Source organism: Bos indicus x Bos taurus, chromosome 23 (assembly GCF_003369695.1).
Source record: "Bos indicus x Bos taurus breed Angus x Brahman F1 hybrid chromosome 23, Bos_hybrid_MaternalHap_v2.0, whole genome shotgun sequence".
Lineage (NCBI taxonomy): Eukaryota > Metazoa > Chordata > Mammalia > Artiodactyla > Bovidae > Bos > Bos indicus x Bos taurus.
In genome coordinates, this window is record NC_040098.1 from 28,436,374 (window position 1) to 28,454,798 (window position 18,425).

The window sequence follows — 18,425 nt, forward strand, 5'->3', positions numbered from 1 at the left end:
AATGGGTATTTTTATCCCCGATCCAGTGTGTTGTTTTACTCAGTCCTTTATAGGACAGCCGTAGGCAAAGTATAAAAGAAATGTGGACTGAGAGTAATGTGTTTATTGGGAACCTTTGATAAAATCAAGATTTGCTGGCGTACAGGCTCTTGATCTTTTTTTTGTTGCTGTTGTTACCCAAGTGTAGCATGCAGAGAAAAGTGTACAAATCATCATGGATTTTCACAAGCTCCCCGGCAGTCAGTCTGCAATAGGAAGTGTCTTTAGGGTAAGAGCAAATCGGGCTGGAAGTGAATTTATTGTCATAGAAAGGAATAAAAACCTAAGAGGCGGTGAGCCAAGCCTTTTCGACCCTCCTGGCGCAGTTGGGGCCCGCGCCTGCGCGGTGGGCGCTCGCCCCTCCGGGAGGAAGTCGGAAGGCGGGAAGCCCCGCCCCTCTCCCGGCTTTGGCTTTTTCGTCAGTTTTACCCGGCCGGCTGCCCCTGAGCGGCAAGCCAGCCGTTCGCTCTCCTCCATCACTCGGAGCTCTCCGCTGTGCCACCCCGCTGCGCCTGCGCGACCCCACCCCGCCCCACGCGCGGGCTCGCGATCCAATTCCCGCCAGGCCTCCGGCCCACGGCACCCGGCCCGCGCCTTCCCGGTCCGGCGGAGAGCAAGCACCATGGTAGGTACCGTGACGTCACAAGGGGGCGCCCTTGGGGAGCGCGGGCGGTTGGGACGGTTCGGGGCAGGGTGGGCGTCCCTTTGGAGGCTTTGTTCCTCTGGGCTGGCGTTGGGCCCTAGATTTTTCCCTCCATTATTGGTTTCTGCACCTCAACTTCTTTGAGAAGAGACTTGGAAGCAAACGGAATTTTTTTACCCCCTATGAGGGAGTAAGCAGGGACTGTAGATCTCAAGGAGCATTTCCCTGACGGAGACCAGGCTCCGAGAAGGAGCGGGTGGAATACTTTGTACAATTCTCTAGGAGGAGTGGGCAGGACCCCAGGAGAGATAGTCCATTGAGGCAGACCCGACGTGTGCAGGGCAGATGACTCTGGGGCTTTATGTCAGGGGCTCGTAGTGTGCATCATCGTCAGGGCTGCAGCTGTTCATTCGAGTATTCCTTCCTGTGTATTCCTGTGAAGTATTCCTTCATGTGAAGTTTAGAGAACTGCCAGAGATGTGGCGGGATCCCAATGCCAATGTTTGGTAATACTGGCAGGGATTCACACCTCTTTACTATGTCCCTTCCCATATGATGGTTTTCCCCCTCTCGCCCAATAGCTCTTCTATTCCTTTTTCAAGTCCCTTGTCGGCAAGGATGTGGTCGTGGAACTCAAGAATGACCTGAGGTAGGTACTTGTTCCCACAAGTTTGTAGGGGGTGGATGTGCCAAGCGCCCTGGAACCTGTTTAACTTGACGAGTATTTGAGCACTAGGCAAGGTGGGAGAGATACAAAAGGAAGAAACGACTTGTGCCTTAAATTTACAGATTAGCTGGGGAGTTGTATCATGTATTGGAAAACAATATAAAGAAATATATAAGTAGTAAGTACCAGAGAGAAGACAGGGCAGACCCAACTTCTAGAAATCGAAGTATCAGTTCCACAAGTAACGATGTATGTAGAAAGATGTTGGTAGATTTGTGTGTGTGTGTAATAGACACAAGTTGGGGGGGCAATAGCCATAAATAGGGAATGGGTTCGATTGTGGTATTTCCATATAATATAGCTGTTACATAGAAATGAGATACCAATAGGAAAAGCTATTGCAGTACTGTATATGTGGCATAATCTCGCTTTTGTTGAAGAAAATATAAAAGATACACAGGAGACCAGTGCAGCTCCTTCTGTCTGTACTGTTTTACATCCCCTGTCCCCTTGTATCCTTAGCTTCTAATCATCTCTCAGGACTTGGATTAAACGCTATATCCCTGGACTTTCCTGGTTCTAGCCAAGTACACCCTTCTGTTACAAAGTCTTTTTCCTTGCTAGTGGGTGCTTCTCAAATTGTGATTTCATAGAAATGTATTAACTGTTTAGGAACCGTCTTTCCTACAGGGCCAAGACCATTAGGTACACAGCTTACCACTGTGTACCTAATGTCTAACACAGGCCTGAATAAATTGTTTAACTCATTTTATTTTCAGAACATCTCTACATGGCATACACTATTGTTGCTGTTTTACACATGAGGAAACTGAAGGTTGGATAGATTAAGAAACTTGGTTAATTAATTGTTAGGTCTACACAACTAGTAAAAGACAAAATCAGAACTTACTTAAATTCCATTATCTGCCCCCCCCACCCCCCCACCCCCATACGTTTTTAATGGGCTTCCCTGATAGCTCAGTTGGTAAAGAATCCACCTGGAATGCAGAAGATCCTGGGTCAGGAAGATCCACTGGAGCAGGGATAGGCTACCCACTCTAGTATTCTTGGGCTTCCCTTGTGGCTCAGCTGGTAAAGAATCCGCCTGCAATGCAGGAAACCTGGGTTTGATCCCTGGGTTGGGAAGATCCCCTGGAGAAGGGAAAGGCTACCCACTCTGGTATTCTGGCCTGGAGAATTCCACGGACTTTATAGTCCATGGGGTCGCAAAGAGTCAGACATAACTGAGAAACTTTCATTTCACCTCTTTTTAAATTAAAAACAGGGTCGTAGTCTCTATGCAGTTGTGAAACTTGCTTTTCACTTAACAGTATGTTGTGGGTATTTTCCATGTCAATAAAGTTGATGTTTAATGTTGTTAATGTCTGAATAGCATTTTTCTAAGCTGGCTAGAACTGATTTAAGCAAAACCTTGCTGCTGGACACTTAGGCTGTTCCCAGTTCTTCGTTTTTACAAGTGATTTTGCCCTGAACATCCTCAAGCATAAATCTTTGTATACATCTCATTTCATTAGAAGAAAAAAAGAATCCTTTGAATGAAATGTACATTTTAAATATCAAAACATACTACCTGACTGTCCTTTAGAAAGTTTGAGTCAATGTATTCTCTCCCTAGCAGTTTCTTCTACATTTCTATGTGAGGTAATTTCTTAGTGGGGGAAACATTGACATGGTGGAATGGTGAAGCAAGGGATTTATTTGCCTTTTAGGTCAGAGATTTCTGATCTATGGTACCCGCAATGCATATGATATTGATGGCATATAAATTGGGTCCATGTAGAGAGACAAGTGTGGAAACCACAACTACTTCCATCACTTCTGTAAGATGACTTGTTTTTTATTTTCCTCTTTTTTTCTTCCTGGGTTTTGCAAATGGCAAGAATAACTGTTGTTATAGCCTCAGACCCTAAAGCAAGGACTTAAAAGATTCGAAGGTAATCCATTGGGTTGGGAGAAGTGCTCTTTCTCTCATGCTGGGTGTCAGACCACTTTTGTGCCAAGTATCTCATTCTAAAGGGACTGAAGAAAAGTTACCACTTTATGCCATTCCTGAAAGTTATTTCACAGCTGCAGTAGGTGATAGGGCACCATCAAAGGGTTTTTTTTTTTTTTTTTTTTTTTAAGCATCCAGGAATATGGGGAAATCACCACTGAGGCAGTTGGTCTGACACTGGATTTCAAATACTTAGAATTTTACAAAAACTAGGGTCCAACAGAGAACCGACAACTTGAATTTTGGCAAGATAAGGATGTTTTAAAAACTATTAACAATTTTTAAATACAAAAAGGCAATTAAAGAGCAGTTATTCTTACAGAAAAAACTATTGACAACCTTTACCACACTATACACATACTACACTAGCTTATGTTTCCCCTTTTGTCATAGATTCTTGGAATCTTTGCGCGCACATTAGTGTTTGAGAAACAGGTTCTAAGGAACTTAGAATCTGGCAGTGACATGCAGGATGGTTAGGATGAAGGCAGCCAGGCTGGAGGCTAGCGTGGATTGAACTGTAATGTCATTAGACCTTGGTTTGTCAAAGAGAATTATAGAAATTGCAGAAATGTTAGACATCAGCAAACAATGGGGATTTGTAGGACATGAAGGGACCTCGATTTACAGGGTTTGAGGTTGTGAGAGTGTTGAAACCATGAGCAGAAATTAAAGGATTGGGAGAGAGTCTGGCTTGAAGCACTGGTATTTAGATGGCATTCCTCTTTAACGTTGCAGGGGGCTCATGGATTGAGGGAGAGGACATTCCTTGTGCCTACATCATCAAGAACACTGCTAGTTTGTTAATTTATATACATTACATATGGGGCTCTGGTTCCAAAGCAGTAGTATTTGAAAAGAACTGATGATTTGGGGGGTCAGACAGGCCTGGATCAAAGTCCTTGTTCTAAACTTGGCCAAGTTACAAAATGTTTCTGGGCCCCTGGATGTTTCATAATAGCTACCTAATGAAATGGCTGTAAAGATTACAAATACTATGGAGAATACAGGTCTGGCACATAACAATTGTTTGATGGCAGCACAAGAGTGAGTTGGTTTAGGGAGAAGAGATGTGAGGTCTAAAATAACACACTGCTCTGGAAGCACTTTCTTTCGTACTCCAGAGCTTAGTCATGCCCCTTTCTGGTTGTACCTTTTCTGGTTTCTTCAAGTCCTTTACTTCCCCCAACCATGTTCTTATCCCCTGCTCTGAAGTCACCTCTGTGTTGACTTTGGTATAAATTAATTTGGTTTTACCCTCTCTCTGCCCATAACAGCATCTGTGGAACCCTCCATTCTGTGGATCAGGTGAGATTATAAGGGCCCTGAATGGGGTCTTGGGGAAGGATATGGGAGAGCTTGAGAGCTGGGTACTTTCATCTTGTCTCTAGTTTTAATGATGGTGTTCATCTTTTCTTAGTATCTCAACATCAAACTAACTGACATCAGTGTCACAGACCCTGAGAAATACCCTCACATGGTGAGTTGTGGATAGAGAAGAGGAACGCCTCTCAAAGAAAGCAGGGGGTCCCTGGCTGGATAGAGGGCATTTTTTAAGGATGTTTTCACATTTGCCTATCTTTGTCTAGTTATCAGTGAAGAACTGCTTCATCCGTGGCTCAGTGGTTCGGTATGTGCAGTTGCCAGCAGATGAAGTCGACACACAGTTGCTACAAGATGCAGCAAGGAAGGAGGCCTTGCAGCAGAAGCAATGATAGTTCCTCCTCCCTTCCCCTCCATTGGTGACCCTTAACATCATTTCCCAGCCCGGAGGCCTCCCTCCCATACTTCTTGAGGTGTTGTTTGTTTTTTTGATAGCAAAAGCTTTTTTTTTTTTTTTTTTTAAAGAATGTGGATGAGAGGGCTAATAATGGGGAGCGGCTGTCCTCTGTTGAGTAGGCTGAGGAACTGAGAAGCCTTCCCTGTCTCCAGCACCTGCCTTTCTCTTCTTCCCTGGAGGTGGTGGGAGAATCTGTCAAATCTCTCCAGGGTGGCACGTGATTTATTGTGGGGAGGGAAGGAATCTATCCCGCATCGGGAATAAAATTTATGAAGCAAATTCGAGTTCTGGTTCTGTGTGCGCTTTGGGAAGGGGGCTGGAGAGTGGGTGGGAAAGGCGCGCTTAATTCATCCAAGCCCTATTACTCTCAATTACCCCAGCATTATCCGCTACTACTCCTGGTATAAACCATAGCATTACCCCAACTGGACTATGCCGTGTTTTCTGAACATTGGCATCAGTCTTACTGCTTTCTTTTTCTAATTTCGTATGTGACTCCTACTTCTCCCAGTGTGGGGGGGCCTTCCCTGCTCTTGGAGGAAATAAGTTTTTGAGGGGTGAAGGGAGGTAACAAAGGGAGGGTTAACAGGTTCCCTTTTAGTCACGAGAGAAAGATCCTCGAACTCATTTGCTCTCCATTCTCCTTCCAAGTTCTGGATGAAATCGATCCCCGGTCTTATCTATGTTGGTCTTATATAAGTGTATCTACAGTGCTTGCTGTCCTTCCATTAATATGAAAGTTAATGAGACAGCAAAAGTGCGTTTGATGCTGCTGGATTTCTTCCTCAAGCCCCCCAAATCAGTACACTTTTCCCCCATATCTATTGTAGATAAATATAAACAAATGACAATTTTTGCTGTGGAGAGTTGCTGGCATTGAACACACGCAGTTAGCAAATAAGAGTTCCCGCTACAGGTAAGAGTTCTCAGCATGAGGGGACCTTAGAGGCTCTCCAGCGTGACTCCCTCTTCCCACAGAGGAGGAAGTGAGGCCCGGGAGGTTAGGAGGCGGGGAACCTGCACGCCGGGGCCTTTGGTCGAATGGACCCCGGTCCCGGGCGCCGTCTGCATCGGGTAGCGCTCTCCCAGCCGCTTCCCCGGCTGTCCGCTCGGCGCCGCCCTCCCTCCCGGCCGAGGACCCGCGCGGGGTGTCCGCGGCGGCGCCTGACGGGGTCGCGGTTCCCGGGGGCGTCCTCCTCCCGCCACCCCCGTGCCCACGCCCCGCGCCATTCCTCAGGAGCGCGATCTGCAGCGGGCGGCGTGACCGCCCCCAGGCCAGGGTGCAGCAGGACCGCGCCCGCACACGCAGGCGTGGCACGGTCGCCCGCGCCAGGACCCGCGGGCCCGGAAACGCTCGCAGTCACAAAGGGGGGGACACGTGGGCGCCGACGGCCCGGGCGGCTGTCGCAGGGAGCTAGGGTCGCCCAGAGAACCGCTCGCCGTCCCTGGTCGCCGGATTCCTCGGCCGCAGTCGCCAGGCCAGTCCAGCTTCGGCCGGCGCCCGGCTATGAGGTGGATGCCCGGCTCAGTGTGACCACCTCCCTCCAGTACGTACATGCAGCCCGAACCCGCGTCCCACGGCAGCCAAGGGGCTCCTCCGAGCTTCCCACACTCCCCGAGGGCCCGCGGTCACGGGAAGTTAGTTCCCCACTGTCACTGCCACTCCGAGAGCTGGGTCCTCGGCTCTTGAGGCCCAGTCATACTTAGTCCTAGATGCCTCGGTCTTACCCTGTCTCTTTTTCTCCTTAGGGTTTTTCTACCGCGTTCGGACATCCCGCGTAACCATGTCCATTCTGTACGTCTCTCCTCACCCCGATGCCTTCCCCAGCCTCCGAGCCCTCATAGCTGCTCGCTACGGGGAAGCTGGGGAGGGTCCGGGATGGGGAGGAGCCCACCCCCGCGTCTGTCTCCAGCCGCCCCCCGCCAGCAGGACTCCTTTTCCTCCACCCCGTCTGCCAGCCCTGGAACAGGGTCCCGGTGGGCTCTGGGTGTGGGGGGCCACGGCTGTGTCCCAGCTGCTGTGGCCAGCAGGCCTGGGGGGTCCCGGGGGTAGTCGGGCAGCCGTCCTGGTCCAACAGTGGGTCAGTTACGCTGACACCGAGCTAATACCAGCTGCCTGTGGGGCTACGCTGCCGGCCTTGGGACTCCGAAGCTCGGCCCAAGACCCTCAGGTGAGAAGCAGCGCAAAGTGGGAGGGGGAAATTTAGAAGAAAGCAAAACTCGGAATGGATGGTGAGCCAGGAAGATAGCGTATCAGACGTTGAAAAAGACTGATCATATCCCGGGTTGCCACCTGGTATGGTAACTTTGGGCAGGTTAAACTCTCTGAGCCTTGGTCTTTTGTCTATGAAAATGAAAATTGAGAACATGTTGAGAAGGTTAAAAGATGTGTGCAGAGCACATAATCTAGTGCCAGGTGCTTTAAAAGTCTCTGAGTTTGGTGAATCTGAAACTGAGGAGGTTAGTTAGAGGTTACTATGAGTTGTAGGAAAAGACTGGGTGAAGAAGAGGTGAGGAGAGGCAGTCAGAGAAGACAGTTGCTGGAATAAGACAAAGGAGAAAAGAAATGAAGAAGGAAAGCAGGGGAAAGGAGAGAGAATCACACCAGATTATCAATGTAAATTCTTCCTGAATGGAGCTGTGCTTTACAAGGCCTAATAACACCACCTCCTTGCAGAGTATTGGGCATATGGTGGATACTTAATAGTTTTTGAACAAATGAATGAATGAAATGAATATATGACTTAGATCCTGACTTACCCTCTCATATCCTGACTACTATCGAAATAGAGGGCTCCCCCTCTGGGATTCTCTCTCCTCCTCAGCCTCATGTATTGTTTTTTCAGGGCTTTTAAGGAGAACAATAGGGTAATGCATTATATATTTGCACATTTATTGTCGCCGCCCCACCCCCCCCCCAACTAGAATGTAAGCTCCAACAGGTCATGGACTCCATCTGTTCAAACCGCCTCCCTGTTCATTAGATAAGTGCCTGGCATGCAGGAGGTACTTAATACATATTTGCTGAAGCAGTTACCATGTTGCCTCATGTAATCTTTAGCCTCTTGTGCTTAGTATATTGCAGCTGACCTATAGTAAGTGTTCAGTAGGGGGACTTCCCTGGCAGTCCAGTGATTAACATACTCTGTGCTTCCCCTGCAGGGGGCATGGTTGGATCCCTGGTCAAGGAATCCCACATGCCCTGTGACCCAGCCCCCCAAAAAAGTTTTCGGTAGGCATTTATTGAATGAGTGGGAAGAATTTTTATTATGATCTTTTCAGTGAAGAAGAAACTGGTGATCTGTGGGAATGGAAGGAGGCCCAAATGGATTGCATGGGGGTGGGGACTGAGATGGGCCCAGCATTATCTCATACCTCTTCGCCTTCCCACTAGGCTGCACTGGCGGCCCTGGGCAGAGCCCTGAGCCCCTTGGAAGAATGGCTTCGACTGCATACCTACCTGGCCGGGGAGGCCCCAACTCTGGCTGACCTGGCAGCTGTCACAGCCTTGCTGCTGCCTTTCCGTTATGTGAGTCAATGGGGAAGAATGAGGACAGGTTCCCTCGGACCTCACTACAGGGTGACTAAGGATAATTCATTTCTTCCCCCCACTGCAGGTCCTGGACCCCTCTGCCCGCCGGATCTGGGGTAATGTGACTCGCTGGTTTATCACATGTGTTCAGCAGCCAGAATTCCGGGCCGTACTGGGAGAAGTGGTTCTGTATTCAGGGGCCAGGTCTCTCTCCCAACAGCCAGGTGAGGAAAGATGGAGTGGGTGGGGAGGGGGTTCCTCTGGGCCCTTGCTCATTTTCTTTTCTCTCAGGAATAGCAGAATCAATGGGACAGGAGCTGGGGGATGCTAGGTGGGAGGTCAACATGGGGGAGTCTTTGGGGAGTTAAATAGGCCATCTGAGACATGGTAGCCCTGTGAACAGCGCTGTTCACAGACCTGCAGGGACAGGTCTACATTTCTGTGCCTCTTTCCAGGCTCTGAGGTCCCTGCACCCCCAAAAACGGCTGCTCAACTCAAGAAAGAGGCAAAGAAACGGGAGAAACTAGAGAAATTCCAGCAGAAGCAGAAAGTCCAACAGCAGCAGCCACCCCCTGGGGAGGTGAGAGGCTGAGGGTGGAGCAGGATGGAGGGTTGGTGCCATGGTGAGTGGCTGGTATCTAGGCCTATATCCTTTCCCTCCCAAGCAGAAGAAACCAAAACCAGAGAAGAGGGAGAAACGGGATCCTGGGGTCATTACCTACGATCTCCCGACCCCACCTGGGGAAAAGAAAGGTACTAAAAGAAAGGAGGGGAAAAAAAAAATAATAAAAGAAAGGAGGGGGAAGAGAGACCCCCCCCACTCTTCACCCCACCCTCCTTTTTTCTTTGTATCCTGTTTCCTCTGTCCTTGCTCCCACTACTTTGCTTAGGGAGGCCCATGTCCTCTGCCGGCCCCTCATCCCTTTCCCAGCTGCTCCCAGCCTCGGCTCTGAACCTGCCCTTCTCCCTCAGATGTCAGTGGCACCATGCCTGACTCCTACAGCCCTCAGTACGTGGAGGCTGCCTGGTACCCTTGGTGGGAGCAGCAGGGCTTCTTCAGGCCTGAGTATGGGGTGAGTGGACACTGCCGCCCAGGCCTGGAGGGGATGGGGGCAGGGAGGGACAGGGCTGAAGGATCCATGGCCCAGGAAGGGGCCAGGCCATGGAAGAGGTGACACAAGGCCTTAGCAAGCACCCATCTTCTTCCCCATCAGCGTTCCAGCGTGTCAGCACCAAACCCCCGGGGCATCTTCATGATGTGCATCCCACCCCCCAACGTGACAGGCTCCCTGCACCTGGGCCATGCGCTCACCAACGCCATCCAGGACTCCCTGACCCGCTGGTGAGCTCCTGTCCTCTCCTCTGGCTTCCCTCTGCCTTCTGGCTCCTGCTCCTTGGCTCCCTTCTTTGCTGACTGGGGCTCTCACCTCTGCCCCCTGGTGGTGCTGCATTTGCTTCTAGGTCGTTCCCATCTGATGACTTAGCATCATCTTCTGGTCAAGTAACCAGCACTTCCACTTGTAAACTCTCTTCTCATGCCACTAAAAATAACATTATTTTGAATTTAGAAAGAAATAATGTGAGTATTTTCTTGTAAGAAATTTAAAACTTCAAGTTTCCTTGACCACCTTCCTCCAGATTCACTCCTTCCTAAGAATTAGCCACTATTATCATTGTGATGTGTGTCTTTCAAGACCTTTCCTATTTACTTACATATTCATGTACCCAGGGGATTCCCAGGTGGCTCAGTGATAACAAATCCACCTGGCAATGCAAGAGACACAGGTTCGATCCCTGGGTCAGGAAGATCCCCGGAGAAGGAAATGGCAAACCACTCCAATATTTTTGCCTAGGAAATCCCATGGCCAGTGGAGCCTGGTGGGCTATAGTCCATGGGGTCACAAAGAATTAGACATGACTTAGCGACTAAACAACAATATATTGAAAATGTCAGAAAGTGTCCATATTCGTTACAGCATATAAGAAATATCTGTGGTCTGTATGAGGAAGGAGTTGCTGCAGTCCTGTCCCCAAGGAACTCTAAACCTAGTGGGGGTAAAGAGATCAATACAGAAATGAATATAATGTAGTTAGGTGAGTCATTGAAAATCATGTACAAATACAGTGAACCTAGTTAAGTTTACCAGTGTTCTTTGATTTACTCTTCACTATCTTGTTAAAGAAAGCCTCCCCTGCCTCAAAGTTATAAACACGATCACCTGTTATTTTCTTATTTTTGGAAATTATACCATTTTCTAATGCTCTTTCTCATAGTTTTGTTTTCTTAAGTTGAAGGGTTTTTTTTAAAAAAAAAATTAAATTTAGACTTTAAAATAAAATTATTTTTGTGACTATGGGGAAGTAGGGCAATTTTCCAATCGAATTAGCTACAGTCTCCAACAAATTTATTGAACAGTTTGTTCTTTCTCCACTGACATGAAATGCCACCCTTAACAAATACTAAATATGCTTAGATCTGTTTCCAGTCACTGTTTTGTTTCCTTAATCGGTAACTTTGTTCCTGGTTCCTGTGGAAGCTTGTTTTAATGATCATAGCTCTCTGATATGTTTTGCTATCTAGTTGGGCAGGAGCCTCCTCTTAGTTGTTTTTGCCAAATTGCCTGGGCTGTCCTCACGCATCTCTCCCTGACGATTTTAGCAAGGGGAGAGTTCTAATCCACCACCCCTTCCTTTCCTGAGTCCATCGACCTCCTGTCTGGAGTCCCTGCTTCCCTCGGGGCAGCTCCACCACTCGCTCACCTCTGCTTCTCCATGCTCCCTGCAGGCACCGCATGCGCGGAGAGACCACCCTGTGGAACCCTGGCTGTGACCACGCGGGCATTGCCACCCAGGTGGTGGTGGAGAAGAAACTCTGGCGCGAGCAGGGGCTGAGTCGGCACCAGCTGGGGCGAGAGGCTTTCCTGCAGGAGGTCTGGAAGTGGAAGGAGGAGTGAGTGCCAAGTCCCTGCTGGCATCGCAGCCCCACGACCCTGGCTGCAGGGTCAGACCCGCCCACAGAGGCTGAGGGTCATGGGGGCCCAGGGCCCAGGTCCATCTCAGAGCAATGAGTGACCCCCACCTTCTGCCCCTTTAGCTACCTGATGTCACCCGCCAGCCCAGACCCCATTGCTGACCCTGGTCTGTCTGTCCACTCCCAGGAAAGGTGACCGGATTTACCACCAGCTGAAGAAGCTTGGCAGCTCCTTGGACTGGAATCGAGCCTGTTTCACCATGGATCCTGTAAGTAGGAGTAGGAGGGGTCTCGGGGCTGGGGTGGGAGGGGGAAGCTCCCCACAGAAGAGCGCACACGCGGGGGGCCCTCCCCCAGCAGGTGGTCCACTCGTAGGAAACCACTAGGGCTCAGCTGCAAATGCCACTTTCTGCCCCATGTCACGGCCCTTTGTGTTCCCTGTCACTCCCTATAGGAGCTCAAACTCCTTCAGGTGGCACCTGAGGGGCCTCCCCCTCCCCCGAGCTTGCACCCCTAGGACTCTGCACTAACCCCTGTTCCTAACTGAGTGACTTCCCTGCCATATCAACAGTTTCCTATCTGTGTGTTCCCATAGTCCCCTCTCCCTGCTCAAGAAAAGCACTTCTCCCCTCCAGCCCTTAAAGGGGTCTGTGTGCTGGCAGGGGGCTCTGTGCTGCCGGGTCCCACTGGCCTCTGCTGCCTCAGCACTCAGGCCCATCTCTGGCTTCCCCTGTTCCCACTAGAAACTGTCAGCAGCCGTGACGGAGGCCTTTGTACGGCTCCACGAGGAGGGAATCATTTACCGCAGCACCCGCCTTGTCAACTGGTCCTGCACCCTCAACTCTGCCATCTCCGACATCGAGGTGTGCCCCTTCCTTCCCCCCAGCTCTCTGCATCTCCACCACACACCCCCAGCCCCAGCCCTTGGGCCTCTTTTCTTACGCTCTGTCTCATAGGTGGATAAGAAGGAGCTGACAGGTCGCACACTGCTCTCCGTGCCTGGCTACAAAGAGAAGGTGGAGTTTGGGGTCCTTGTCTCCTTTGCTTACAAGGTCCAAGGCTCAGGTAGGAGCCAGGGGCGCCAGGATCCTGGGCGGGGTTGGGCGAGGGGCGGGAAGGGCTCACTGCTGAGACCACAAGGCCTCCTGTCACACCAGACAGCAACGACGAGGTGGTAGTGGCAACCACTCGGATCGAGACGATGCTGGGAGATGTGGCCGTAGCTGTGCATCCCAAAGACCCCAGATACCAGGTGTGGTGGGGGTGCTGCCCGCAGCTGGGGGAAGAATGCTGGGCGAAGAGGGCTTCCACACTATGTGTAGGGATGGGATGGGCACTGAGAAAATTGGATTCAAAACACATGGCTCTGGCTGCTTTCTGGCCCTGTGGATGGAGTTTGGGTGTCAAGAAATCAGGACCCTGCGTAGGAGGGAGTCGGGCCCAGCCCACTGTGCGTTTCTGGCATCTCCTTCTGTCCCCAGCACCTGAAGGGCAAGAGCGTGATCCACCCATTTGTGTCTCGGAGCCTCCCCATCGTCTTTGATGACTTTGTGGACATGGAGTTCGGCACAGGTAAGCTCCGGGTTGTCCTGTGGGGACAGGAAGGAGCCATGAGGCGCACCTGAACTTGCAGGACTTGGGCCGGTTCTCAGGGGACTGTGTTGGGGATGGGGTGGTCTGAGAGCACATCCATTGGCAAAAGGCGGGGTGCACGTGAGCAGAGACTGCACTGAGTCCTGCGTGACCCCGCACCCCCACGTACACCCCAGGTGCGGTGAAGATCACCCCCGCCCACGACCAGAATGACTATGAGGTTGGGCAGCGGCACGGGCTGGAGGCTGTCAGCATTATGGACGCCCGCGGGGCCCTCGTCAACGTGCCCCCACCTTTCCTGGTGAGACAGCCTGGGCGAGGTGGCCGTGTCAGGAGACAGCGGGGCTCCTGGCACAGCCATGACAGAGCCTGTCTCCTCTCCAGGGCCTGCCCAGGTTTGAGGCCAGAAAGGCGGTGCTGGCAGCGCTCAAGGAGCAGGGGCTGTTCCGCGGCATTGAGGACAACCCCATGGTGGTGCCACTTTGCAAGTGAGGGCGGAGGCCAGGGCAGGGGGTGGGCGCCTCGGGGTGCTCCCCACTCAGCCTCCTCACCCACGTGTACCTGCAGCCGCTCCAAGGACGTGGTGGAGCCTCTGCTGCGGCCGCAGTGGTACGTGCGCTGTGGGGAGATGGCTCAGGCCGCCAGCGCTGCCGTGACACGGGGTGACCTCCGCATCCTGCCGGAGGCCCATCAGCGGACGTGGCACGCCTGGATGGACAACATCCGGTGCGTCGGGCCCCTCGATGTGGGGAGGGCGACCGGGTGAGGGGCCGAGCCGGGCACAGCCTGGTGCCCCACCCGCCCCTCCTTGATGCCCTCTCCTCCCCCTGCCACTTTCAGGGACTGGTGTATCTCCCGGCAGCTGTGGTGGGGTCATCGCATCCCAGCCTACTTCATCACTGTCAATGACCCCGCCGTGCCCCCAGGGGAGGTGAGAACCAGGCCAGGGCTGGAGACTGGCACATCTGGGGTGGGGGAGGGCTTTCAGTGCATGGGGTCTTGGTGGGGGGACAGGCAGAGGCGCCCTCTTGGGTACTCACTCCACCTGGGCATGGCAGGACCCTGACGGGCGGTACTGGGTGAGCGGGCGCACTGAGGCCGAGGCCCGGGAGAAGGCAGCCAAGGAGTTCTGCGTGTCCCCTGACAAGATCAGTCTCCAGCAAGGCAAGGCGGGGCCTTGCGGTGGGGGGCAGTGGGGGGCCGATCCTCACCTCCACCCCTCTGACCTCTGACCTCTGGCTCCCCTCAGATGAAGATGTACTGGACACCTGGTTCTCCTCTGGCCTCTTCCCCTTCTCCATCCTAGGCTGGCCCAACCAGGTACATTCCTGGGGCCAGACCAGGGCTGGGTGGGAATCTTGGGTGTGGGTGCGTGGCTCCCCATCACTCACGCCCTGCTCTGACCCCAGTCAGAAGATCTGAGTGTGTTCTACCCGGGGACCCTGCTGGAGACAGGCCATGACATCCTCTTCTTCTGGGTGGCCAGGATGGTCATGCTCGGCCTCAAGCTCACTGGCAAGCTGCCCTTCAAAGAGGTGTGGAGACTGCCGCGACCCCCACAGTCCCCTCCCTCACCTGGACAGCTGTGGGTGGGCCTGGCCAAGGGGGCTGGTAGGGCTGCAAACCAGCCTGTGCTCTGCTAAGCAATCCTGTACCTCGCTTCCTAGAAGAGGGAGCACTTCTGATTCACGAGAAGGGGCTGGCGGGGCCGCTGAGGGGCCCGAGGTTCAGAGAGGAACAGACCAGATGGAGGGGTGAAGGGAGAGGCACTGGGGTCTAGGTGGGGAGACGTCCTCACGGGCCTTCCCTACCCTGGCCTCGCAGGTCTACCTCCATGCCATCGTGCGGGACGCCCACGGCCGGAAGATGAGCAAGTCTCTAGGCAATGTCATTGACCCCCTGGACGTTATCCATGGGGTCACCCTGCAGGTGGGGCTGGGTGCTGGGTCAGGCCGGGAAGGGCTGTGGGGCGGTGGTCACGGGCCCCTGACTGCTCCCACCTCACCTTCAGGGTCTCCACGACCAGTTACTGAATAGCAACCTGGATCCCAGCGAGGTGGAGAAGGCAAAAGAGGGGCAGGTACGGGGGCAGATAGAGGGGTGGGCTGGTGGCTGGCGTGTAGGCAGAAGGCGGGTGAGCCTGGCTTAGGACAGTCCCCTCCCTGACTCCTCCTCTATTGATTCCTCCCCCTCCATTGACTCTTCCTTCCCCCACAGAAGGCAGATTTCCCGACGGGGATCCCCGAGTGTGGCACCGATGCGCTCCGGTTTGGACTATGCGCCTACACGTCCCAGGGTACGGCTCCCCACAGCAGTCTCAGCTGCATCCTTCTTCCTCCCCGGAGGCACCCCGCTTTCCGCTGCCCAGGGCCGAGGGCCGGGAGGGAGAGCAGTGTGGACTCACGCTTCACCTCCTCCTAGGCCGTGACATCAACCTGGATGTGAACCGGATATTGGGGTACCGCCATTTCTGCAACAAGCTCTGGAACGCCACCAAGTTTGCCCTCCGTGGCCTTGGGAAGGGTTTCGTGCCCTCACCCACGTCTGAGGTGAGAGCCTTGTGGGCAGTGAGATGAGCAGCACCCACGCAGGTCACACCCTTGCCATCCCAACCTCAAGCCCAGCCCCTGCCCCTAAGGAGCCTGCGTGTAGCTTGGGGAACAGGACACGGGGAGCCTCAGGCACTGCAGTCCTCCCACACAGTGGCAGGGCCGGCCCTTTCTGGCCTTGGCCACTACCCTGGGCACGTGGTGGTTGCTTTGGACCCATCTCCACCTGGAATGCAGATTCCCTGTGGTTCCCGTTCCCATGGGGTTGTGGCCCCTCCTCCTGGGCACATGGTGCCCCCTGGCTGACAGGCTCCTTCCCCCGCCGTAAGCCTGGAGGCCGCGAGAGTCTGGTGGACCGCTGGATCCGCAGCCGGCTGACCGAAGCTGTGAGGCTCAGTAACCAAGGTTTCCAGGCCTACGACTTCCCGGCTGTCACCACCGCCCAGTACAGCTTCTGGCTCTATGAGCTCTGTGATGTCTACCTGGTAAGGAGGAGCTGCCTGCCCCCCTTCCCGGTCCTTGGCCTTCTCCAGCTCTGAACCCTGTGCCCTTCTGCCCCCAGGAGTGCCTTAAGCCTGTGCTGAATGGGGTGGACCAGGTGGCAGCCGAGTGCGCCCGCCAGACCCTCTACACCTGCCTGGACGTGGGCCTGAGGCTACTCTCACCCTTCATGCCCTTCGTGACCGAGGAGCTGTTCCAGCGGCTGCCCCGGCGGACACCACAAGCTCCCCCTAGCCTCTGCGTCACTGCCTACCCAGAGCCCTCAGAGGTACGGGGTACAGCCTGGATAGGGGGCTCCGGGGAGCTCCTCAGAGCTGCCCCAGCTTCCTCACCCCCTTCTCCTCCCCTTAGTGCTCCTGGAAGGACCCTGAGGCAGAAGCTGCCTTCGAGCTGGCCCTGAGCATCACTCGAGCCGTGCGCTCCCTGCGTGCCGACTACAACCTTACCCGGATCCGGCCTGACTGTGAGCCTTGGGCCTGCACGTTCCCCTGTCCCCTCCCACCCCGGGACCAGTGTCTAGCATGGCTGCCTCGTCTCTGTCTCCTCACCTGTCTCCCTTCCCCCGGCAGGTTTCCTGGAAGTGGCTGACGAGGCCACAGGTGCCCTGGCATCAGCGGTGTCGGGCTACGTGCAGACACTGGCCAGCGCGGGGATTGTGGCCGTCCTGGCGCTGGGGGCTTCTGCACCCCAGGGCTGCGCTGTGGCCCTGGCCTCTGACCGCTGCTCCGTCCACCTGCAGCTGCAGGGGCTAGTAGACCCAGCCCGGGAGCTGGGCAAACTGCAGACCAAGCGTGACGAGGCGCAGCGGCAGGCCCAGCGTCTGCGGGAGCGCCGTGCCGCCTCAGGCTACACTGTCAAGGTGCCCCTCAAAGTCCAGGAGGCAGATGAAGCCAAGGTGTGTGGCATGTGGGGCAGTTCCTTCCCCATTTCCCACCTCTTGCTCCCTCCACCATCAAACCCCCTCCTGCAGCTGCTCTGCCTGGCCCAGCAGGAGAGCAGGTGGGACCATGGAATCCCTCCTTTTACACATGAAGGACAGCCAGGGCAGGGGCACAGCCCTGGGTCACACAGCAATTTGAAGATGGAGGCAGACCATCCAGCCAGCCAGACCCCTCACGCACCACCCACTGCCCAGAATGTGGCATCCACACGCTGGTACCTGGGCTCAGGATGGAGCCAGTGTAGTCAGGGAGCTCAGCAGATCACCTGGGGCCCCTCCAGGGAGGAACCATGGGGTAAACCAGGGGCACAAAGGAACAAGAATGGAAGCCAAGAACCCGGATGGCTGAGCAGGGTTCTCTCACTCCTGTCTACCCGGAAGCCCTCTCACAGCAGGGCAGTATTAGCATCACCATTTTCCAAGCGAAGGCTAAGGGCCTGCCTCGGAGCCTGCGTTCCTAACCACTGTGCTCTACCTCCAGGGTCAGGGCCTGGGGCTGGGCCACTGGGTGGCGCATATGAGCGCTGAGGCCCCTTTGTCCTTGGGAACTGAACACTCCAGGAAAAGGCAGGACCCAGGAGGCCAGAGATGGTGCAAGAGAACAGGGTGTTGATAGAAGTGAATGAGGATTCTAGTCTGGGCGGAGGAGGCTGCTAGTGGGAGGTTGGTGAGAATTAGGGGGAAGACAGGCCAGCCAAACACACTGGGCCCCCGGCTACTCCCTGCCCATGGTCCTCACCCATCTTTCCAACTCTAATCCGTCTGCTCTTGTGGGCGTTTGGGGTTCTCCTCTCCTGGGCCTGGGCCTCCTCACCCACCACCCCCTCTTCTGTCCTCAGCTCCAGCAGACAGAAGCAGAGCTCAGGAAGGTTGATGAGGCCATTGCCCTATTTCAGAAGATGCTGTGAAACACCAAACTCCAACCCTCATAACTCCCAGTGGTCCACCCTGGGGAGGGCAGCAATAAAATATTTTGCCACAAAACCTCGACTGTGTGTGTGGTGGGGCTGGGGAGGGGGCTGCTGAGGGGCTGGGTTCCTGGATCCTCAGGGGTGCCAGTGTGAACGGAGGGCAGCAGGCTGGGCATGAGGCACTGGGTCCTGATGGGTAGAGGTGCGTCTGTCTGGGCCTGGACTTGGCCCTGAGCCAGGCCTGAGTCACGGTGCTCACTCGCTCCCTCCTCCTCTCGCCTCTTC

The 18,425-nt window shown here is 54.0% G+C and overlaps 2 protein-coding genes across 5 annotated transcripts; both read left to right on the top strand.

The window, feature by feature from the left end:
* The first annotated feature begins 199 nt into the window (after positions 1-199).
* On the top strand, positions 200-5,427 carry LSM2 (LSM2 homolog, U6 small nuclear RNA and mRNA degradation associated). Its single transcript, XM_027524217.1, has 5 exons — positions 200-664; positions 1,264-1,331; positions 4,641-4,671; positions 4,784-4,843; positions 4,953-5,427. Exons 1-5 carry the CDS (start codon positions 215-217, stop codon positions 5,076-5,078), a joined length of 735 nt encoding a protein of 244 aa, XP_027380018.1. The 5' UTR covers positions 200-214; the 3' UTR covers positions 5,079-5,427.
* A 742-nt stretch (positions 5,428-6,169) lies between these two features.
* On the top strand, positions 6,170-18,213 carry VARS (valyl-tRNA synthetase). Of its 4 annotated transcripts, none has more exons than XM_027524207.1 (30): positions 6,170-6,690; positions 6,893-6,938; positions 8,538-8,672; positions 8,761-8,899; positions 9,131-9,255; positions 9,341-9,428; positions 9,648-9,748; positions 9,890-10,017; positions 11,461-11,625; positions 11,834-11,915; positions 12,390-12,509; positions 12,603-12,711; positions 12,804-12,898; positions 13,128-13,218; positions 13,416-13,540; positions 13,624-13,727; positions 13,807-13,965; positions 14,080-14,170; positions 14,298-14,403; positions 14,489-14,559; positions 14,649-14,774; positions 15,064-15,168; positions 15,251-15,319; positions 15,457-15,535; positions 15,661-15,788; positions 16,118-16,273; positions 16,351-16,557; positions 16,641-16,752; positions 16,859-17,184; positions 18,069-18,213. In XM_027524207.1, the coding sequence occupies exons 1-30, from the start codon at positions 6,185-6,187 to the stop codon at positions 18,135-18,137; spliced, it is 3,963 nt and encodes a 1,320-aa protein (XP_027380008.1). In that variant the 5' UTR covers positions 6,170-6,184; the 3' UTR covers positions 18,138-18,213. The 4 variants fall into 4 exon arrangements, with proteins under 4 accessions (XP_027380008.1, XP_027380009.1, XP_027380011.1 ...); XM_027524208.1 differs by having other exon boundaries at positions 9,344-9,428; XM_027524210.1 differs by having other exon boundaries at positions 6,490-6,690; positions 6,893-7,314; positions 9,344-9,428.
* The last annotated feature ends 212 nt before the right edge of the window (positions 18,214-18,425 follow it).

Coding starts and splice junctions, on each gene's coding strand:
- LSM2 (XM_027524217.1), top strand. CDS start 215: ATGGATTTTCACAAGCTCCCCGGCAGTCAGTCTGCAATAGGAAGTGTC. Junction 1,332..4,640: donor GAACTCAAGAATGACCTGAG/GTAGGTACTTGT, acceptor TGCCCATAACAG/CATCTGTGGAACCCTCCATT. Junction 4,844..4,952: donor CTGAGAAATACCCTCACATG/GTGAGTTGTGGA, acceptor ATCTTTGTCTAG/TTATCAGTGAAGAACTGCTT.
- VARS (XM_027524207.1), top strand. CDS start 6,185: ATGGACCCCGGTCCCGGGCGCCGTCTGCATCGGGTAGCGCTCTCCCAG. Junction 6,691..6,892: donor AGTGTGACCACCTCCCTCCA/GTACGTACATGC, acceptor TTTTCTCCTTAG/GGTTTTTCTACCGCGTTCGG. Junction 16,753..16,858: donor TACCCGGATCCGGCCTGACT/GTGAGCCTTGGG, acceptor TTCCCCCGGCAG/GTTTCCTGGAAGTGGCTGAC.